Source organism: Apostichopus japonicus, chromosome 20 (genome assembly GCF_037975245.1).
Source record: "Apostichopus japonicus isolate 1M-3 chromosome 20, ASM3797524v1, whole genome shotgun sequence".
NCBI classification, from domain to species: Eukaryota; Metazoa; Echinodermata; class Holothuroidea; order Aspidochirotida; family Stichopodidae; genus Apostichopus; species Apostichopus japonicus.
This window is the reverse complement of record NC_092580.1, coordinates 14,350,493-14,374,052: the sequence shown is the minus strand read 5'-3', so window position 1 is coordinate 14,374,052 and position 23,560 is coordinate 14,350,493. Positions and strand designations below refer to the sequence as shown.

The following is a 23,560-nucleotide window of genomic DNA, read 5'->3' as shown; positions in this document are numbered from 1 at the left end:
AATTATTTTTTGCTCTGTTTCTCTGTGTACAAAGAGTTTCAATAGGACACAGTCCTATAATTCTCCATTTGAAAAAGGAAGAAGCTATGATTACGATATTCACATTTAAGATGACAAACCCATCCCTTAAAAAAATACAAAGAAGAAGAGCAGGACAAAGCAATATTATTAACATTTAAGTCACTGATTCAAAGGATTCAATCTTTCACTGGCATCTGTAGCTGATTATTTTCAGGCTAGGAAGTGTTTTTAATTTTTATTTCCAAATAAGATAAGAATTAAAAATCAAAATTTATGTATACAGACTAACACAGCAAGTACCAGAAAAGTGAGTAAAACTCTTTTAATTGAGCTTGCATTATACATGCAACAGTGAAAGTTCTGGGAAAACTAGAAAGATAGAGAAAAAAAACAGTAATTCAAGCAAGCAATGCACATCGAAGGCAACATGTGAAAACGACATTAAAATATTTCTCAATATTACAATATTATAGTTATTTACATGATTCGTGGTTAATACAAAATGATAACTTTTGAATCCTTGATTGATTGAAAATGCCAAATTACGATATATTACACCCGCCTTCCACTAAAATCTTTATTCTTTATTGATTCAAAGGAGAAATAGTCCCCTTTTCCTGTAACATCAAGTTTTGGATAAAAAACACCCAACTGCTTTTACTGTTTCCATTTCCCTTTAATCTGTGGAAAAAGTCAAAAGGGTTTGAGGTTCAATGACTCAATTTAAAATGGCTCACAACTTGGAATTTATTACAAATCGTGTAACCGGTATTACCCTCGACAAAGCAGTATTCAAATATTATCCTTATGCTTGAGAATAATGTCAAGTTTAACTTAGAACTTCATGAGGTCAAATGATACGCATAATGGACAACAAAAAACCCCAAGAAAGTTGGAAATAAATTATGCAGTGTGTACAGGTGACATTTATCAATGAACTGAGTATAAACAAAGAGTTTCAATACATCTAAATATGTCTGAGAGAATTATGTTCAATGCAAACACCACTTACAGTAGGTATTAATCTAATTCAAACAAATTAATCCAAATCAAAATAGCAGAGGCAAGTGAATATATTAACTGTATGGGAGATGTAACTTAAGAGAGGATCATGATAATAAACCATAATGCAGAAACTAAAAAGGACATTGTCATACAAATGCATTCTATTTAATTTGCAAAACAGTAAATAGTATATGCTTTTCAAAAGTTTATGATCTGATATCATTAAAAGTTATCGCAGAATTTTCAGACTTGTTTTATTAAATACAATGCTGTCTAGCTCACATCAGCTTCCTATTTCTGTTACATAGATACAGCTGGAAGCATTTTAGCATTTGCATATATGTCAAAACGTAAACGATCCAGTTTAATAGCCTTTTAGTACTGATTGATAAACTAACAAGTTAGCTCTTGTGTCTTCACTCTCGTTTGCTTTTATGAATTACAAAATGTACATGTTAATTATATGAAAGGCTGGTGGATAAACGTTTAATAGAGTATGATTTTTTCGATGCACCTTCCTTGAACAAAGTTCAATTTATATTTAGACAAACCACTTAAAAAGTTTGTATGTCAAATTCAAATTTACAGAAAAGAAAGTTAACAACAAATGTAGGAAACTATCTCACTTGTAACAGAAAGAAATTTACATGTCAGAAAGATATTAAATTTTGTTTGAAATCACAAGTACTAATGACTATTTATGAATTCATATTCATAGTCAAACAATCTGAAACTTTCAATTACAGCAACCTATGAACTAATGAGGAATCAGAAAATCCATTTCTCCCTTCATTGTTGATGAAATGTTACGATAACTTCAAATGACGAAAGGGTGCATACAAACACGTCATAACCATGTAGTTTGTTCTTCCTCCCCCCCCCCCCCCCGATATAATAAATAAAATATAACTTTTATATTTGTTAACGCTTATAAAATAAAACACAATCAGTGCATTCCTATCACACTTCAAACAGTTGGTAGCATTTCATTTTTACAACAGCAGCACCAATTCCCTCTTACCATCGGTTGCTCCATAAATACTGCAGTGTTTCATTAGAATGCTGTTAAAGTACACACAGTTGGGACAGCTTTGTCTGTACTATACATGTCCTGCTTCAAAGCACTCGCACAGACAGTATGAGCAGTATGAATATCAGGTTTATAACTGATAAAGGTTAGGAACTGTTCGTACTGTCGGTTTGAGTGACTTGAAGCATGATATGTGAGGACAGTAGCATCAGAAACTTGTCCCGACCGGCCGTGTACTATTTCTCAGCATGAATATTCATGACCCAGTCACAATCACTGACACATGACAAATATGTAATATATCACAATATATTATTTTCATATAAATATTCTATGGCAATTGTAGTCATTGACATTGCTGTACTGTCCAGCAGCACAAACACGCAAGATACAATATTATATTATTAACAGAAATAGACTTTTTTACACCACAGTGTAGCAGAAATGAAAATAATAATATAATAATAATGATGCTGAAGTTAAACTAAATTACAAAAAGACCCAGTGTTGTAAAATACTACCCTATATAGCATACTGTGCAGTTAGTCTCTTAACACAGACCTTGAGCAAACTTAGGAACTTTGCTGACACAAGTTTGTTGTACTGTCTTCTTTTCTCTTTGAGGTCATTGGGATATGGTAACCTCCCCTCCCTCCCCTCCCCCTCCCCGTCCCACCCCCTCAACAAAAATCTTACTAAAGTCCCTCATGGGCATTTTCACTACTGAGTACTCATAAAGCCTTTGCTTGAGAAAGACACCACAGCAATGAGGAAAAGACCGGATGGCAGGGTGTGTGTAGCCTTTGTGTTGTACTAAGGCCCATGATTACCCTCTTATTTCTATCAAGATTGCTAATCAAACAAAAGAATTTTTGTGCTCTTTGTTCTTACTTTGCGCATGATTTAATTCACTTAATTCACTACCAGTTAGTCCCAACAGCAACAACAGTCACAGGCTACATATCACAACGTTCTTACATGGACCTTCCTTCGAACTGGAGTTCCTAGTAAGAACAACACTAAATTGTACATGAAAGCACGACAAAATTTTGATAATCTCGTTTCCAGAGAGTGAGCTACCCAAGGAATGTTATTTAAATTATCTTCTTAATTAGATGAATATGCTTTCAATCTGGTATTCAAATACCTAAACCATAGTCAAGCCTTTTGCATTCACCAGTGTTTTCAATGCTCTTTATGAATCCAGTGCTTTGTATTTGGTCATCAGTTTCCCACAGGACAGGGCAACTTTGAATAAAGCTCGAAAATAGAATTGAATGTAGTCTTCAAATTACTAAGCTAACAACTACTGATTGAGAAAAATAAAAAACAAATGTATTCAATATTTTTTGCCAGAAGGCACTCATCGTTGATTCTAAATGTTTAATTCATTGAAATTCATTGAAACAGAAATATTCTGAACATTCCCTTTTGCATAATTTGAAATGACACCCGACTGTACTCTTGGTAATGAATTGCAGTGCTATGGAATGTTAATATTAAAAAAAATGTACCAACTCGATGCAAACATATGGTTTATGATACTAATCACTCACGAGATGTATGAAAAGTTTTTTTTTCCCCACACAGTACTGGTAACACACCAAGAGAGTTGTTCTAAGGTTGTATTTTGAATATTGCCATACCATTAATAGCCCTGAGAAGATGCATGATCATGTTTTGTAAGAAAGGCACATAGAGACACTAAAAAATGCCCATACAACAATTTTTAGCAATACCAATGTTAAACTAGGGGTTTCAGTACCATAAACTTAAGTTGAATAGTAAATATTACACCCCCTCCCCCAACCCCAAAAAACCCCACAAGAACCAATCGCTAACACAGCCTTACATAACATAAGCCTTGATTTGACCAGCTGTAAAAATGACATTGTATTCATTTTATTTTACATATCCGACCTTCAGCAATTTCTTTCGATTGACTTTAGTGTTCTATAAATCTTTAAAACATGTCCTTTTCCAGGAGGTTTAGCCCAGCTGAATTTCAAGGTCTGTCTGACTGCATAACATCATTCTCTTTTCAAATTCCTCTGACTGTTAAGACTGAAATACTGATTCATGGTGGTTGTTATTGATGGCGTGACCTCTTAAAATTCATCTACAGCTGGTTCTACGTTGACATAGTCGTGTGACAGGGAGAGTCTGCATGTCTTTTGTATTCCGGGTGGATCAAGAGGAGGGTCCCTACCCTCCTCAACCTCTCCCCACCCACCTCACCTCTCCCTCCCAAAACAACAACTTCTTTGCCAAGGTTCCATCCTTTGCACCGTTGAGCTAACCCACTCAAAAGGTTCGTACTCTACGACGGTTTTATTCCAAAAATTTACTCGCGGTTTTCCTACGTCTTTTCCATATTTGTTTGAGAATATCAAACCATCTCTTGTTCTGTAGATGTCTAAGTCTCTCTGCATATTTCATAGTACTTCCTGTAGGTAACAATACACTTAACTTCAATGAGGTATATAAAACATCTCCGCCTCAAGCACTGTAAAAACAAATGGTTTGAAAAGAAATATCCCAATTTCTGACCGATACAGTATAGCCAATAAGTAAGAAAAAATCCACAACTTTTACAATTTTAGGATTGTGCTGCAATTTCTTACAACAGTTAAAAAAAAAAATGATTTCCTTAAAACATTTAGTTCATTGGTATGACTCCAATTTGTCCTCTGCCAACCTGAGCTGGTTTACGCGAATTGGCCGGCTTTTGTCTTGGTCCAGCGGGCTTGGGGATGCGATGCGGGAAAGCTGTAAATCGAAACACAATTCAGAAAAATCAGTTATGAAATCTGGTTAAGCATCCAGACCAACTATTTTAGATTCACATTGTGTGCTAAGCAGGTTTTTGTGACTGCTAGATCTCTTTGCTTTATCCTTTTGACAAAAAATATTTAAAAAAATAAAATAAAGAAGGAAAAGCTTGCCTATTATGAGTTGTATGGACGTAACCATAAGAAAGACGTCAACTAACATTCATAATGTAACACAAAGTTCTTTCAAAATCAAAGGAAAATTTCATCTTTAACCTCCCTGCTCTCCCCCTTCACCCTCCCCCAACCCCTACCTCAACACCACCATCCCCCCTCCCCCAAACTTTCCTTTTCTTCCACTTTGTAGGTTGTTGTTTGTAGAGCATTTGCACAGAGACCAGTGACAACCACAATGCTGGAAATGCAGTTCTATGGATCTGTACCAGAAAATAATACTCCAATAATCTCGGTCTATATTTTAAGTGCCATTTTCCTGTCAAACTCTTTAAGTCAAGTTTTCACGACAGCCTGAGTTCAAAGTCTAACAATCTGACTGAATGTGGGGGACAAAGTAATCACACTGATTATCACACTTTTATAGGTATAGAAAAGGTCACTGCAGGAATACTAATAAAAGTTTTAATATCCTATAAAAATGTTGTTATGTCTCAAACTAACAGTATGTCTAATCTAAATGTATATAGATACCTAAATATAGCTAACATAATACAATAATAAGAGCACTAGGTTACCCTTTCTTCAAACAAAATTGTCTGCCACAAAGTTATTCCAAAAAAAAAAAAAGAGAGAACAAATTTTAAAAATTTACCCATGGGACTGTTTGTATGTGGAGGTGCTGGTTTGGGAACTGAAAAGGCAAAAAGAAATTGTTGTGGTAATGAAGATGTGGCATTGAAGTCAACCTTGACATCAACAGCATAAATAATTTAACATAAAGGAAGGAGAAAAAACAAAACATGTTTAGCAGCATCATGTTGACAGGTGGGAACCTTGTGTTGTGACAATGGAAACTTATATAACACACCCCGATATTATCCATACAACAAGCTTTTAAGCTTTCAACCTCATCACTCTGGGCATTGCATATACAGTATTTCTGTTACTTTTAGATTTTTCGGGTAGAATTTGTATCACAGCTGGCAGCTTTGATTGGAAAGTGAAAGAGGTTTGTCGTGGGACTCTTCTAATGAAAACCGTATCCTGGACGCTTTTTGTATCGAGACTATATGAATTTTTCTTTTAATTTTGTGATAATATGTAACATGCATAAACAGTGTAATAAATAACAAAAAATATCAAAACAGTTGGAAGCACATGAGGCTGAATGAGGTCATGTTTTTAGTCCTTCAGCCTTGTGTGTGTAAAGGAAAGATTAAACCTGCTATATCTCCGAAATTAGATAAGATTATTTTTGTTTAGCTGTTTGGGGAAGAAGTTTCAAGACAGTTAATATCTCTATCGCAGAGACAAATGAAACGGTGGTTTGGGTTTGCTGCCCCCACATGATCAGAACGAAAATAAAAGTAATTACCGGCCTGGTTGCTGGCATCGTCTGACGGGGAAAACAAATTCTGCAAGGTGCCCTGAAAATAGAAAGACATCACGGTTAGATGAAACCAAAGGTGTGTCATCATCAGGGTTGTCACCACGCCGGGCGGCGCCGGGCGGTGCTACCCAGCTCTCAAAATTTCCGCCCGGTACTCAAGGTCAATTTCAGCTTTACCACCCGGCACAAATTAGCCTACAGTACCGCCAATAAGTAACTTGTTAAAGATTAGCGCGATTCAGTGCAAAACGCAGCTTGACTGTAATTAACCCCGCGGATCACTGTCACAAATTACCCGGCTCTAAAAATGGTCTGGTGACAACCCTGGTCATCATTATAACAAAAAAAAATTATAATCAAAACAAACATTTAGAGGAATAACTCTGTCCTGTATGCACACTGATACCCAGTCAACGCAATCTTTAGTAATGGCAGCCAGTATGAGCAGTGTTCAAGTTATTAAACACGACAAAAGGCAGTTGAAAGTACAAAACACATTTTACACAGTCTGTCTTCCTTTTCAAAACAGAAAGTAGCAAATATAAAGAGGACAATGATTACAAGCAAGAACAGTATGTAATGGTCAGTTTTAAGGACCCTTAGCAGACATATGTGGATTATAAATTGAAGCAAGCCTTCTGAATATTCTGTCCAGCTTCTCATGTCCAGAGTAAACTTTCACAATATCACAAAGAGTGAATACAGAAAATGTGTCAAAATTAATTGAGAAATGTTATGAAAAATGCACAGGACAAAAAACCATAAAACATTGATGGCTTAACATTTGTTTATACTGGAAAAAAATTCATCTTCAATGATTATTAATAGGGAACTACAAGAAAATTTTTAATGGGTCATTTGGTCGTCCTAGACGACCAAATATCTGCTATGCTTTGGAGGTCGGCTGGCAATGCATTGTGACCAACAAAATACAGCCAAGCAGATGAAATGATTGGAGGTCGACCGGTGGACGACCAGTCATTTACATCAAGTTCAGATCGCATTGTAACTAAAAATACACCCAAATAGTTCAAGTGCAAAAATTGGTATCTCCTTCTGTCACTTTGGAGATACTGAAATCAAACAAAATAGTGATCCACCCAAAAAGGGATTTTTACTTGCTCAAAGCTAGTCTTCTATCCATCAACCCTATAGATCTACAGGTTACATATTGGTCATTCTTTGTTTCTACTGTTGCTACATTTTTGTTTCTCAGGACAACCAAATTGGCAAGGCCTGGTTGTCTGAGGGACAACCAGAGAAAAAAGTCCGTAAAAAATTGCCATGGTTACCAAGATGAGTATAAAGGGCAAGAGCTTGGAATTGTCTGCCGAAACATTTCGACCAGTTGAAGTCAGAAGTGTATGTGATCATGATCGGTATCAGCTTCAGAGGGCAACAAGAGGGGAACAAGAGGACAACAAGAGGGGGAACAAGAGGGTGAAAGTGGGGTATAGGTTGCCATCAGCTCAGTGATTTAGACAGTGGTCTTGGGGTTTTGACTCAAGTGGAGCAATTGGCACTTGGGATTAAAAAAAGCCCACCTCTCATGACCAGGAGGGAGTCTGCACCTTGGACACTTCAGCTTGATGGTACCCGGTTGCACATTCTTAAAAATGATTGACACATAAATACATAATTCCAACAATAAGACATCAGACAGATTTACTTCACTGCCGACTTACCTTTGTATTCTGCAGTTTCTGTATGACTCTAAGAGTCCCTTTTGCCTTTTCAGATGGCCTGTTAAAGAGATCACAAAATTGAACGAGACATGGGATTGAAATGGGGCTGAAGACAATCACTCACAGCCAGAGCCGTATATTTAGAGCTCTGCTCACAGCCAGTGAATTGCAATAATGTGGAGCAACGTGCAACACTCTGCATTATGGCGATTTTATACAACGAAAGAAGAGATAAAAAAACAAGTTTCTGGCTTATTACATGTCCACCGATCATTAATCCATTTGCGAATATAAATTGACGACACCTGGCACATGCAAATAAACGGCAGTGATGTATACGTACTATCCCACAATGCACTGATTTGCTAGGCAACAGATCAGCATAACACAGATTATAAACAGCGGGCCCAATGCAGTGGGCCCAATACAGCCGGCCCAATACAGCGGGCCCAATGCTAGAATGTCACCAAGTTTTGCAGGTTAGGTAGATGTGAATGTACAACATGTCAATTGGAGACAAATACCGGGCTTGATGGCTTGACCAAATCTTATTATCATCATCAAGCCGAATATGCTAAAACTTTTCAGTGTTTTTGCTCTTTTTTGAAGAAAAAAAAATTCTAACATTGATTATTATTGTCGTATTTCTTTTATACTTACTGTGCAGGCTTGTCTCGACCAGACTTATCTGAGAACGGGAAGAAACCAAAAAAAAAAAGGAAAAAAAAAGGTGATAGTGGAGAGGAACAAGTGTGTACTAATGTATAAATTGTCATGACAACAATAAAAATTCCCTCTCCCAAGCTCAATCGATAATAATTGATTATTTAAAAAAAAACAATTTGTGGGGCATAATTATAATCCTATGGGTACAACTCGTTACAAATGTTCAGAAATAAAATGAATGCATTTGCATTCGAATTCATATGGTCGTGAAGCAAATGATACGTGTGTAAAAGACATGGAATGACTTGGAAATCACTGGTGGTATAAAGAGAGGTAAAGATTTGAATGCCTATAAGTATGGCAGAGGATGGGAGAGCATCAAAAGTTATACAAGAATTTTACAGACAAATAAGCCCAAGTGAACAGTAAAAGTGCCCAAACGTGACCACTGCATGCATGTTTAGTAATTTTAAGTTGACATATCAAAATGAAATAAAAAAGTGCTACCAAAAAGGAAAGGAACCGCTGTCTTTATATATGGCGGGTATCTCCACAAGGTCTCCATATAAAAACCGGCAAATGAACATCTGTCTATATGTGTGACGGGTATATGGTCTTAATATAAAAACCAGAAAATGGTTGAAAACGAAAGTGGTACTTGAGGATGCAAACGCTTATATGATGTATCCAATATTTCATGATAAAAATGGCAAGACCTAAAAGTGTACCATCTTTTATAACGAGCAATAAATCCAATAACAAGCAATAAATCAATCTCAAAAGTCCAATCAGTGAATAGGACCAAGACGAGGATGATTGATGATTGCCGTGGTAACGTCATATCATTACCAATCACAAATAAAAGAGGGAAGCACTTTAACAAAATAATGACACACAATACTAACGTTAAAGGTAGGGATAGATTTTGACTATTAAAGTGATTTTCCCAGGGAATTTTTTTTTTTTTTTTCCGCAAGAAGCTATACAATATGGGCAAATTGCTGCACAAATGCTAAGATGCATAGCAGTTTTGAAAACTGTAGTACTTCAATGAGAATCAAAAAATCGTTAGAGACTACACCAAATTTTGAACACTGAATGATATAAAACTTTTGAAGTTTAGATGACAATTGATGCATTCTGAGGAATCTTCAAACCATCAAATTGGGGTCAATATAAATTAGGTCTAAATGCAAGGTTGCACAAATAAATACTATGTAACTTTTATGTGTGGTTGAAAGATAGGAGGGGGGTGGGGGTGCAGACCCATAGGTGTAATAGAATTCTGACTGGATGTAGAACCATTTCCCCCGACTGATGTTGGCAGTAGGAAACCATGACCATCCCTGCCTCCCCCACCCCTCCCCCCAACCCCTTTTGCACACACACACCATTCAGCTGATTGCTTGGTCACTTTCAGTCATAGCAAGTACTATCAATATAAACCTGTAAGATGTACAGCTGCACACAGCTGTGTGCATGGCATGGAGCACTGAGAGAAACACTGGACAGGTAAGTGAACCGAGTGAAATGAATGAATCAGAACCACTCTATCAGTTTTAAAGTTTTTTGTTTTTATTCTTAAAGCAGAATGTTGTGTTGGATGGATCATCGTGACAAGCTTTTGGAGCATTCACACACAACTGGATTTCTCTCACTTTAATATTTTTTTTTGGTTGTTGATATATCTACACACTTATAAACATCTCGCTCTTCTAATTTTGGAATTATTAACTATAGAATGCGACACACAACAATGTGTGTCCCTCAAAAGTAAGGCCTGGTGGATGCTTTTGCAATTTCATACATTCCTTGTGAATTTGCTGAACAATATGACCAAAATATTTCTTGTTTGGTATATACTTCCTTATTTTTCCATACACAAATGACTTTTCAATCAAGTGCTTGCCTCACTCCTTTCGCTTTCACCCATGTAACAAAGAGGGGTAGAAAAATTGACCTGCTTTATACAAAATCAACAATAAAAGTTTACCCTAAACTCATTTAAAAACCTTTACTTGCTTTTCAATTATTAATAGCAATATATAGACAAATTTTGAAGCTTATAGGCTACCATCTGTAAAATTAAAAAATGATTCAACCGTACACATAAAATACACTTTTTGAGGTTGGGGACAAGTGGTTACGAGTGGTTACGGAGACCATCTCGGTATGAACCAACGAATCATGGGGAACCCTCCAAAGTTTCCTTCTTGAGTTATCACGCACATAGTGACTTCAAATTGTTATCTCCCACGACCTATGAACTCCACTAAAAACACTAGGTTTCATCTACTCCATATAGGGGAGTTCAAACCATAAGTCTGCTGTGTTTTCACATGTATACTAACATCTGCTATGATTACACATGTGTACTTAAATATGATGTGATTACACATGTATACTTATATCTGCTGTGATTACACATTTATACTGACCATGTCCAGCCGCAGGTTCTTCGTCTATTATTATATATGAATCCGCTGTCCTTACAGGGACGGAGGGAATGTCTTCAATGTGGTTTGGTTGTTTGCTAGGAGAAGTACCATGACTACTTCCGAAATTGCTGGTGCTTATTGCAGTGGGTGGTGCTGCTGCTGGTGTTACTGTAGCCGCATTGCTATTATGTGGAGATGATCTGGCATTGCTACGTGACAGAGGAGTGATAACTGGGTAGCTATGAGAAGACGGCTCTGGAATGATGATTGCACAGAAAAAATCAAATGAATGGATTCAATGTTTGCAAACTGTCCAAAAAATGGAAATAAACTGAATGGATGTAGTAAATAATGAAACAGTGACCGATGAGTACATGAACGCGGTTTAATTGCACTGAGAAGAAGATGTGGCTCAAATATTTCACTTTACATTATACCAACATAACTCTCTTTGACCATTCTTGCAAAGGGATCTAAAAAATTTTCCACTCGTCATTCAACGGCACAGTTCTGATGATCTCGGGGTCGCACATTTCGGGTGTCGGAGTTTTTTTTTCGGCTATCCTCGCATGTAAAGAAGGCGAATGTTCCATGCCGACGCATCTGAGCTTTATACACAATATACCTGAAAACCTATTGACCTGCAGTTCAACGGATTGGTTTTCAATCTCGAGGTCAATCGTCTTGGTGTTGACATAGCAACGTGAAAAACGAGGGCGCACGTTCCGTACAGCCTCATCCCAGCAATCATGCAATGTGATCAGTGCTTGACTCAGGTATGAAAGAAATCATCGTGACTTTTATGTCAGTTCAAAGAATGGTTTTAGGCCGAATTCTAATCTTGATATGGCACAGTCCAAGAGAAAGAGAGACATTTTCCATGGTAGTATTTGCTTCAATAGCTACTGAGGTTTTTTTCAAGATAAGCACAATTCAAATATGTTTAATCTCTGGACTGTTCCTTTCCAATAAAGGTTAAATTGATGACGATGATGTCGGCTCCCTAAGCGCAGGCCTAAAATATTTATTTTCGATCCATTGTTTTCATACATTCTAATTACTCAACCAAGAACATGTTCTTTTTAATTTCATATGAAACAACAGAACATCCTAGCATGACATCCAACGCCGTTTGTCCTCGGAACACTTGTGACGCATTATCGACATGTGATTCGAGGCCATAAGATTCCCAATTGAGTTTTTGTGTTGCATCAGAGGAACTGGACTATTAAAAAAAAATTTGTATTAGACTAAAAAATGAGTCACCTTCATTGACAAACCTCACTTGCTTTTAAAGGGGTCATTTCTCAATGTCAGTTAAAACTTGGACTGATAGCAGCGTGTTTTCGACGGTCTACAACATATCAAGATTGACATTTTTGGGCCGAAAGTCATCTAACCTTAATAAGTTTAAAAAGATTGTAAGGCCCAGAAATCAGTTCTTTATTTTATCCAGGATTTAGATATTCAATAGAATGGAAGATAAAGGACCATGACTGTCAGATGGGTTACTGTAGGCATCTGAACATTTACCAAACAAAGGTCTTTATATATCTCTGATAAACTTCCCCATGGGTTCCCGGTGGGTGCCTTTGTTCTTGTATGAAGCTTCTGGGGAGCCTCACTCACTCAGTTGCCTGTGCAAAAAACCTTGAATTTCTGGCCAATTCACAGCTCAATGCTGAATAGATACCGATTTGATGTTGTTGAAAGGTAACCTGCACTGCCAAATGTATTGCTAATAATCTGTCATACATCAAAAGTAAAGTGGTTTTGCTCAAATCATCCTGGAAGTTTTATAAGTCTCAATTTTTGTTGTTGATAGGATCCAAATTTTAGCCGATCAAGCAAATGGGATGCTACAGTATATACAATCCATAAGATTATGTTGGCCAAACGATTATGGTAAGAAGACAACTGCCCTCAAATGAGATGCTGTGCGAAAGATCTTTGCATATTTCGAAAGGTTTATACGTATCTACTCATACCACTCGGGTATTGAAATGTTTGCATGGAAACAACTTTCAAAAAGTAAAAAGTTTCCATTTTTGAAAAAGTAAACAATATGAAAGGAAAGACTGTTTCCAAATGAAAAAAAAACAACAACCTCCAAAAATCACAAAAATATTAATAAAAAGACAGTAGATGAAGGGGGATAAGGAAAATCCCAAACAAAACCCCAAAACATGATGCTAGGCTATATTCAGTTTTAAAGAAAAAATAAATACAGAAATGTCCCCAATGCCTATCAATGCAATGGGACAACAGTACATGATCATTTTAACCAGGAATTTTGTTTCCGTAGCTAATGATATGTGTCAACAAAACATTGACTTCTCCACTGTGTCAAATTTTATCGACTATATAGGAAAATATGAAGGGACCCATATTAATCAAACTTTCCCAAACCTCAGTTACTTTGGAAATAATTGAATATGAGAAAATCTTGTTTACAAACTGTGAGTAGAGGGTTGTGGTAAACAGAAATTAACTTTGAAAAGAAATTTGAAGAGTCTGTATACAACAAACTCTGGACTGGCTGTGTTTTTGTCTTTCATTCATGCTTCCTCTCAATCTTTTGTTGATCAAAAGAAACCCGATTGTGATCATGTAAATCAAAGGCTATCCCACGGTGACCTGATGCGAGGAGACATACCTTCAAAAGATGACCGCTGCGGCCGTCTGTGCCCCCAAAATGAAACATCTAAATGACAACGTCACAATCATTCGATGATGATACAAGTATAAAAAGGTGGAATGAAGTTGTAGCCTAAACTATTTGGTTTATGAGAACACTGGCAGAATAGAATTGTGCTTGATGGAAATATGGGCCACTTTTGATGAGTGGTTGTGATTCACCGTGTATGAAAAGTGCTCTTACCTCCTGCTGCCGGCAACGCTGTACCGTTTGGTCTGGGCTTCGGCGGGTGGGGACCATTACCCGTGAATTGGACGAGGTCATAATCTGAGGAACTGTTAGTACTGGGTGCCACCGGGTTGCTGAGTCGGTTTTGAGTCAGTACGACCGGTGCAAAGACCGGTTCGTAACTGTGACTCTGTGGCGGTTTTCTCGGCGGTGGATGTACCTTTGGATCGACGCACTGATACACGGTGTTGGCGTTACCCGGTAAGCTATTGTCAGAACTGGTGAGGCCGACTCCCGATTGATACACAGTATTATCCTTCCAACCTGTACTACCATCACTGGCAGGCCTCGTCGAGGCCTTCCCGGCTGGCGGAGGATTCCGGGGCTTGACTGTACACTTTGGCGACTTTCCTGGATCAGGAGGAGGAGTGGTGATAGCAATGTCTTCATAGTCGGATTCATTAGTCCGTTGCAGTTTATTGCGAGTTTTTTGCAAGTCGTCCTGATTGACAGGCAACGGTGAACTGGCTACTTTTGCAGGCGGTGGCTTAGGTGGTGTGTAATTGGGTCTATCTCGTCCAGGGGGAGGAGTGACGACTTTGCCATTGGGCACTCTGGTTAACGACTCACTTATATTTTGTTTAATGGCATCAAACGAAAGGTTTGGGGTTGGCTTGTGCACTGGTGGATACTTAGAATCAAGAGTTGAAGCAGCCTGTGTGGCATTCTTCGGTGCTGGATGTGATACAACCTTGGGCCTGGAAGGAGGTCGAGGAGGGCTGCTACCGGCTGAATGCCTCTCTTTTTTCTTGGGTGGAGGGGTTTTCCTAGGCCTGAGTGCAGTCCTGGGAGGATCAGACCTACTACTACTACTACTACCACTACCACTACTACTACTACTACTACTACTTTTTCTTGCAGCCTGGGTAATTAAAGACTGTTGCACATCATTTAAATCTTGGATATCACGGCTACTGCTTCGCCTTGGTATGCCTGCTGTGACTCCCAGAGTAGGAGGAGGATTTGCTATTGCCTGCAGATCAGCTGCGTTTGCATATACGGTCGTGTCAGGTTTTGCCGGGGGTGTTGGCTTTTCAGTTGACACTTGGCCCCTATCACCTGAGACTGAAGACAAAATGAAACAACTTCTTACAGCAACCTTTCTTTGCTTATCATGAATCATCCACAGAGCAGGAAGGAGAAGACAACCCCAGACCATGTACAGTAAAACACTGATGATCGTATCACCCATATCATGTATATTACTATATATGATGACATGTATATCACTGATGTTTTATATATATATATATATATATATATATATATATATATATATATATATATATATATAAATATATATATATATATATATATATATATATATAAATAGTAGTGATCCATACTGATAATATAAAAGATAAACAAGGGAATATTTTTAACAACGACATACTGCTATAATCAGAGTGGTCACCACTCCATCGTCAGGCAATTGTACAAGATGTCGTTGTACAGTATGTCGTTGTTAAAAATATTCGCTTGTTTATAATTTATATATATATATATATATATATATTCCCTTCAAGGGTCTCATGAAAACATATTGATTTACAGCGCAGCATTGTTGATATTTTTTGCTTGTGTTTAGGATTGATGTTGCTTTTGTGTAGTTTATATTTGTTTCTGTAAAGCGTTGTGATCTTTTGTAGAGCGCTCTATCAAATACATAGTAACAATGGTAATTATCATCATAAAAATAATAATAATAATGAAAATAATAATTGTGGCCATTTTGCTTGTATTAAAATTATAAATGACTACTAAAGTATTAAACTAAAGAGACTTTTAACTTATGTGCAATTATATTTATTGGAGAAAGCAGAATTCTGGTGACTCTTACACTTCCCGTGAAAATCTGAGCGTTTGGTCAATGATGAAGCTTTTCTTTATTTATTGATTTGATATGTATCTAATGATGATTTGGAGCTGATCAATAGCTGCTCTCAGTGCAATCACACTTGCAGCTTTTTCATTCAATGAATTATCTCAGCTAACAAGGCGAGGGGATACCAATTAATGACCTTTTGGACATCCCACCCCTCCCCGGCCTCAATTTACTTTTCTGAAACATATCCAGAGTATCTGGATCAAGGATATAGATTCCTAGAGACAGCGTGTAGTTGGTGCTGTACAGTTTGTGTTGGTTTGACAAATCTAAAGTGCAAACCTCCGGAAAAGGTTTAAAATTCTGCAAGGTGGTCTTGTGGGCGAACACACTGTGATTTGTGCAGTATGCCAACAGAAAAACATGTGCTGCGAGAATCATCATTCAGGATTGTTAAATTATACAGACGATTAATTAATATGTTGACATTATCCCTGTTATCCCCGCTTCAAAACCACCACTCTCCATTGACAAAGTCAATACACCCAATGAAGCGTTAAAACCAAATTAGTTGGTTAGTTCAACAGGAAAAACTTAAATAATATGACCAGACAGCTTGGATCCAGTATTTCTTACTGCCATTGCAATTTCACAAATCTTTCAATCTGGCATAACTTAAATGTGATTCTATGTGGTTGCTAACAGTCAATCAATCAATCAATCGTTGCATGCTACATTACAACACTGAACATGTATCTACAACACTCAAGCTACTTCCTCCAAACGCCTAACACCTCTCCCATATCTTTTTTATTATCTTTAACTGCTGTCTTCAACAACCTTCAGACTGAGGGGAAAGGAAGAATAACTCTACATACTTGGTCTAACTGACGGCTTGTTAGATGTCGGTGGCAAACCGGGAGGCATTCTGGGCTGGATCTGGACAAAAGAAAGAAAAAGGAGGAAAAAGGAACTGAATTTGAAGCACAGCAGAACCATAGGCGTAGGAGGCGGGGGGGCTGGGGGGGCTGCAGCCCCCCAAACAAAATTTTTGGTGAAAATTCGGGCAATATGCTGAGAATTTTTCGGCACCTACTGAAAGAAGAATAATTTGCAATGTGTTTTTCATTTTTTGGGGGGTGAAAATTCGGGCAATATGCTGAGAATTTTTCGGGCACCTACTGAAAGATGAATAACTTGCAATGTGTTTTCCAATTTTTTTTTTGAAAATTCGGGCAATATGCTGAGAATTTTTCGGGCACCTACGGAAAGAATAATAATTTGCAATGTGTTTTTCAATGGTTAAACTGAAATTATTATTATCGTTATTATTGTAACAACTTCCCCAATAGTTATACCCAATATGGAATGGTAATAACAGGGAAAATACAACCAAAATTTTTCGCGCGTTCCGCGCGCATTCAACATCTTATTGTGCATGTCATATATGCGTTCGTTGGTTATCGGCATGTGATGTAATAACCGATGAATGGCTATATGATAGCACATTAAGATGTTGAACGCGCGCTTAGCGCGCGAAAACTTTTGGTTATATTTTTCGGGCAAGTCATTACAGCCCCCCCAAATCAAATCAGGCTCCTACGCCTATGAGCAGAATCCCAACCTCGAGACACATTATGGATCAGCTTAATCGATTTTGCACCTCTGCGAATTAACACATGCTCACTATCAGACCTCTGCGCTTGTGATCGCCGAACAGGGAGTTGAGATCTTTTATTTACAGCGAGGAAGGTGCCCAAATCTGTAAAGGATGTGCTGTGCAGCGCTCCTGCAGCTAATCCATGAAACAAGTTTCTCACCTTTGTAGCAGCTGGAGGAACGCCGATCTGTACATTCACATAGTTGTGCCCATAGTCCAATCCTAGACTGGATAGTTCCTGCTTAAATAAATCTGTCACTGCTCTATGAACGAATTCATATTGATCCTGGAAACGAAATGATAGAAAAAGTACATGAAATAGAGCTATACACACGCTGTTATCGCACTCTCAATGTATAACACCAAAAAAGGAAATTACACACACGACAGAATAACCTATAGTGAATGACCAATGTCATGCTGGGCCAGTTTTTACACTTTAAAATTTCTCAATTTTACAACCCCCCCCTCCTAGTACAAAGATCTGGGGGAGGGGGCGGCGGGTTGGACAGTGGCTGAGCCGCAGACAGTATATTGACTATTTCAGTGCGACTGGAGAAATGGCAGAGACCCCTTTCTCTGGCAATGATAGCCTCCTTAGCTTGCTAATAACAATCAGTTGTGTTATTATAGGGTAATGATGTTACAAAACTGGGTGATAGTTACGGTACACACAATGGACCGAAGTTCACTGTACTGTATCTGAAATATGAGGGAACTATCTTCCATTCACCAACATGACGACATATTAGTTCAACAATTCAATGGATTTATAAAACCAACCTTTCAAGTATGGCAATTTCATCACATTGGCAAATATTCCCAAAATAGGTCATAAACTAAAGCAAATCCCTTGCACTTACTTCAGTTAATTAAGGTCACGAACGTGTTGTGTAAATATTCATAGGAACACCAGCACCATCATAAATATAGTTACTACAAATCCCTGGAAAACACACAACGCATAATGAGAACCTCGTCTGCTCATGGTTCCCAACCAAGGGATCCCAATGTAGACCTCGTCTGTTCATGGTTCCCAACCAAGGGATCCCAATGTAGACCTCGTCTGTTCATGGTTCCCAACCAAGGGATCCCATGTGAACCATGTCTGTTCATGGTTCCCAACCAAGGGATCCCATGTGAACCATGTCTGTTCATGGTTCCCAACCAAGGGATCCAAATGTGAACCGTGTCTGTATTTAGAGTTTCAGTAGTTGGATCCTTCTGACCAGCAAATTAATATTTACTTTTTAATTTGATTCGCTCAGTTTAAGCGAGAGATGTGTCTACAAACCATTTGGCTATTTCTAATTTAGTAAATTATTAATCACTATTTTGTCACGATTCCTAGTCGAAACGAAGAGGGTGATGATGGCCCTAGAGGCTCATGGAGGGGCATGCAGTGCAAGAATGTTACCGGTTTTTAGGCATGATAGCCCGGAGTGCGTATTATACATACGAGACAGGGTAGGAGAAGAATGGGAGTAAACTAAACATGTTCCCCTTCTTCCACCGTGGTTAACCCTTAAATGTGACGAATAACAATTGCTGACCTTGGATTGAACTATAGCTGGCCTTTGTTTCCTCATATCCATGATTATGTTAAACAGAGAAAAATCGGCTGGAATTTCCTATGAATATAAAAATCAAAAGAGGAGAGAAAAGAAAAAGGATTTAAAATTCAATACTCAAATTATGGAACCTTTTATCCTCCAAAATACATGCCTAGTGAAACAGAGACGAGAAGATTCGAATGGAATCTAAGACGATCTGACCAGGCAGATTAAAACAGAAATGGATAACTGGACAAACAGGAGAAAGTGAAAGAGTTGGATAAATGTTTTCAACATTTTAAACAACCTAGGAACGAGCAACAATGAAAGAGAAACGTGAACTGTATTAAATAGCAAGTGCACAAAAATAAACAATTGTCTACGGCAATTTACTTATCGTTTCATTTGTAGCAGTATTTTCTCCACAATTTGACATAACGGTCCTGTCAAAGTATTCTCAATGATAGTACAAAGATATAAGAAAACTGTGAGATGAAATTAACAGAGAGAGTAGGGACAAAAATCCAGGGCTTTAACAGCAGAAGATACACAGAAGATACAACTGAACATAACTTATTTAAAGGAAATTTATTTTTATAAACAGTCTGAAATTATTACAACTTGGATCTGTACAACCTCACTGAAGTGAAACAACTTCTAAGAAATGAAGGAGGGAGGTAGGAGGGAGGGCGTAGGAGTCCGTCTGTATTACCCCACACAGAAAGAAGTTAAAGTGGGGAAGAGGCTTTCAATAGGTCATTTCTTAATAACGACCACACCCAACGATTCCATGTACCGTGTGAAATTTTTTATGAAAACAGCTTCAGTATATTAATAACAAGAGCCCAAGGGCACTGTGGTTCCTTGCTTGGGGTATATGACAATACACATAATATTATCAAGCAAGATTGGGCTCAAATAGTCCAAGTAATTGTGGTCCTACATGTTCCCATAAAGTAACCAACACTATAGCCAAAATATGATCAGATTTTTGATCAAAAGGCACTTTTGAGATCTAAATATGGCGTCGAAAATGTAAGAAGTATAAGAGACCTACAAGCGTGTCAACAGATATGATAACATTGGTGACCTCAGATGACATGACCTTTAAGTTTCAAAATGTTCCACCACCCCATTCACAACTTGTCCCAAAATATCAACCATGTCACACCTTGGCATTGAGATTTAATTGCATTAAATGTCAAAAAATTAACTTTGAACTTGTATACATAACTTCACACACAAAGGTCACCCGGAGGTCAACCATTTGACATTTTTGATCGGTGAGACCTAAATAGAGCCTGACTGTCAAAATTCAAACAATTTTTTCTTTGCCCATTTTCTCCCCCCAAAATACTACTTTTTTAACATTAGCTGACCTTTGGTGACGTTGGATCACATGACCATTAAGTTTGAAAATATTCCCCTATACCATTTGCAACTTGTCCAAAAAAATCAACCTTGTCACTGGGAGTTATTGCATTAAATGTGTGAAAATTAACTTTGACGTCATATAACTTCGCACACGAAGGTCACACGGGGGTCAACCCATTGACATTTATGATCAGAAGGTACCTTTAACATCTGAAAATAGCATCGAAACTGTAAAAATCCACAAAACACGAAAAGGTCACCAGAGGTCAAATTAAGGTCAAGGGGTCACCCAGATGCGGGTCGACAAATGGATTACATTGAAGCAACTCCCAACCCTAACAGACAATTTGTTTTCAAGTTATCGCAAAAATACTAGTTTGTTTTAACATTAATTGACCTTTGGTGACCTTGTATCACATGACCGTTATGTTGGAAAATATTCCCCTATACCATTTGCAACTACTCCAAAAATATCAAGCTTGTCACACCTTGGAACTGGGAGTTATTGCATTAAATGTCTGAAAATTAACTTTGACCTCATATAACTTCACACACGAAGGTCACACGGGGGTCAACCCATTGACATTTATGATCAGAAGGTACTTTTAACATCTGAAAATAGCATCGAAACTGTAAAAATCCACAAAACACGAAAAGGTCACCAGAGGTCAAATTGAGGTCAAGGGTCACCCAGATGCGGGTCGACAATTGGATTACATTGAAGTAACTCCCAACCCTAACAGACAAATTGTTTTCAAGTTATCGCAAAAATACTAGTTTTTTATCATTAATTGACCTTTGGTGACCTCGGATCACATGACCGTTAAGTTTGCAAATATTCCCCTATACCATTTGCAACTTGTCTCAAAATATCAACTGGGTAACACCTTGGTACTGAGAGTTATTACACTAAATGTCTGAAAATTAACTTTGACCTCATATAACTTAACATACAAAGGTCACCTTGGGTCAACTTATTGACATTTTTGATTGATGAGACCTAAATTAGAGCATCAAACTATACAAATTCAAACATTTTTTTCTTTGCCCATTTGCTACCCCCAAAATACTAGTTTTTTAACATTAATTGACCTTTGGTGACCTCGGATCACATGACCGTTAAGTTTGAAAATATTCCCCTATACCATTTGCAACTTGTCTGAAAATATCAACCATGTCACACCTTGGAACTGGGAGTTGTTGCATTAAATGTCTGAAAATTAACTTTGACCTCGTATAACTTCGCACACGAAGGTCACACGGGTGTCAACCAATTGATATTTTTGATCGGAAGGTACCTTTGATATCCAAATCTAGCATCAAAACCAAACATTTTCTTTTTTGCTCGTTTCCTCCCAAAATAAGCACATTTTTTCTAATGTGACCTTTGACCTTTTGACCTTGGTTTCAGATGTAGTTTAATCTCCTGATTCCAAAAAACAAAACGACAAGTCTGTACAACCATCCTAACTCTGACCGAAAAACTTTGACCCCATATAACTTTGCACATAAAGGTCACACGGGGTCAACCTGATGACATTTATGATCAGAAGGTACCTTTGACATCTGAAAATAGCATCAAAACTGTAAAAATCCCCAAAAACATGTAAAGGTCACCAGAGGTCAAATTGAGGTCAAGGGTCACCCAGATGCGGGTCGACAATTGGATAACATTGAAGCAACTCCCAACCCTAACGGACATTTCGTTCTCAAGTTATCGCAAAAATACTAGTTTTTTATCATTAATTGACCTTTGGTGACCTCGGATCACATGACCGTTAAGTTTGAAAATGCTCCCCTAACCAGTTCACAACTTGTCCCAAAATATCAATCTTGTCGCACATTGGCACTGGGAGTTATTGCAGTTTTAATATTTTCGGTTTTTGGACCATAACTGACCTTTGGTGACCTTTGTCGGCACCAGAAACAATAGGGCACACCTTCTCCATATGGCGGATCTATAGTCCAAGTTTGGCCTCAATCCAACATTCCCTTATTGAGATAGAGCGTACCCAAGCAAGTGTCACAGACACACACACACACATACATACATACATACATACATACACACACACGCCAACCTGACTGCATAGGTTCCTTTTGCTAAAGCAAGGAACCAAAAACCTGAATTTTTTTTATTTTAGGATGAGATTTTTGTTGTTTCTTAGGCAACTTAAAAGAGCCTTAAGACACTCATGGAGCAAAAATTGAAAATATTAATCTTACTTCTGTCCTTCTTTTTTTATAAGTTGAGCAGAGCTTTCTTCAATATTACAAAGGATGAACAAAAGTTTATATTGTCACAACTGCTGTACTAATGAATTATGAAAAACAGGAAAAAGGCTGATCGATGCAGTACCTTTCAATATTTGTTTATGGTGAATCAAGGCAAAACTAGTTTTGTAACACAGTGGGATGCACAGGATTTCAAAGGTTTAGGGGGGGGGGGGGGTTGGGAGAAGGGGACTAAATACAAAATTTCCCCCAACTGATTAAGGTAGGGGGCTGAATTTGTGTGGACGGTTGAGAAGCAAAGTATTTTATAGAGGAGGGGAGGCTGCACTAGGGTCATTGAAGCTGCTACTATAGTAGGGGTAGCCTGGTGGTACTCCTCCAGCAAAAAGGAAACTTGATATTTAAAATGTGAAATGGTGCATTCTATTAGTCACACTTAGATTACAATATATTTCTATATACTGTATTAAGTAACTTTAAATGCAAGATATGTGCTATTAAATCATCATGAACTCCAAACTTTCCCCTGACTAATTTGATAAATAATCATAAACTCCAAACTTTCCCCCTGGCTAATTTTATAAATAATCAGAAACTCCCAACTTTCCCCTGACTAATGCTAGATAGTCATCTGAATCTTGATGGGAGGGCCAGATGTGAATGAAGTGTTTTAAAAGTAGGGGAGCCGTGGCACACTCCCCCCCCCCACCTCCCTCCCCCACTCCGCCACCTCTTGTGCACACTTAATGCATGTTACTATTGTTCTTAAACAATTTGTGTGTTGAGTGCTCTCAGAGTACATTG

The 23,560-nt window shown here is 37.8% G+C and overlaps 1 protein-coding gene across 2 annotated transcripts in view; it reads right to left on the bottom strand.

The window, feature by feature from the left end:
• Positions 1-1,908: 1,908 nt before the first annotated feature.
• Positions 1,909-23,560, bottom strand: part of LOC139961631 (uncharacterized) — a 60,926-nt gene continuing 39,274 nt past the window's right edge. Inside the window, exons 9-18 of one of the 2 annotated variants that reach the window (XM_071960966.1) lie at positions 19,148-19,225; positions 17,755-17,880; positions 16,813-16,873; positions 14,065-15,174; positions 11,184-11,438; positions 8,740-8,767; positions 8,080-8,137; positions 6,380-6,431; positions 5,657-5,695; positions 1,909-4,825 (exon numbers count right to left, since the gene is read on the bottom strand). In XM_071960966.1, coding sequence (XP_071817067.1) covers positions 4,716-4,825; positions 5,657-5,695; positions 6,380-6,431; positions 8,080-8,137; positions 8,740-8,767; positions 11,184-11,438; positions 14,065-15,174; positions 16,813-16,873; positions 17,755-17,880; positions 19,148-19,225 — 1,917 coding nt within the window. In that variant the 3' untranslated portion in view covers positions 1,909-4,715. The remainder of the gene's footprint in view (positions 4,826-5,656; positions 5,696-6,379; positions 6,432-8,079; positions 8,138-8,739; positions 8,768-11,183; positions 11,439-14,064; positions 15,175-16,812; positions 16,874-17,754; positions 17,881-19,147; positions 19,226-23,560) is intronic. The other variant, XM_071960968.1, reaches the window with a different exon arrangement.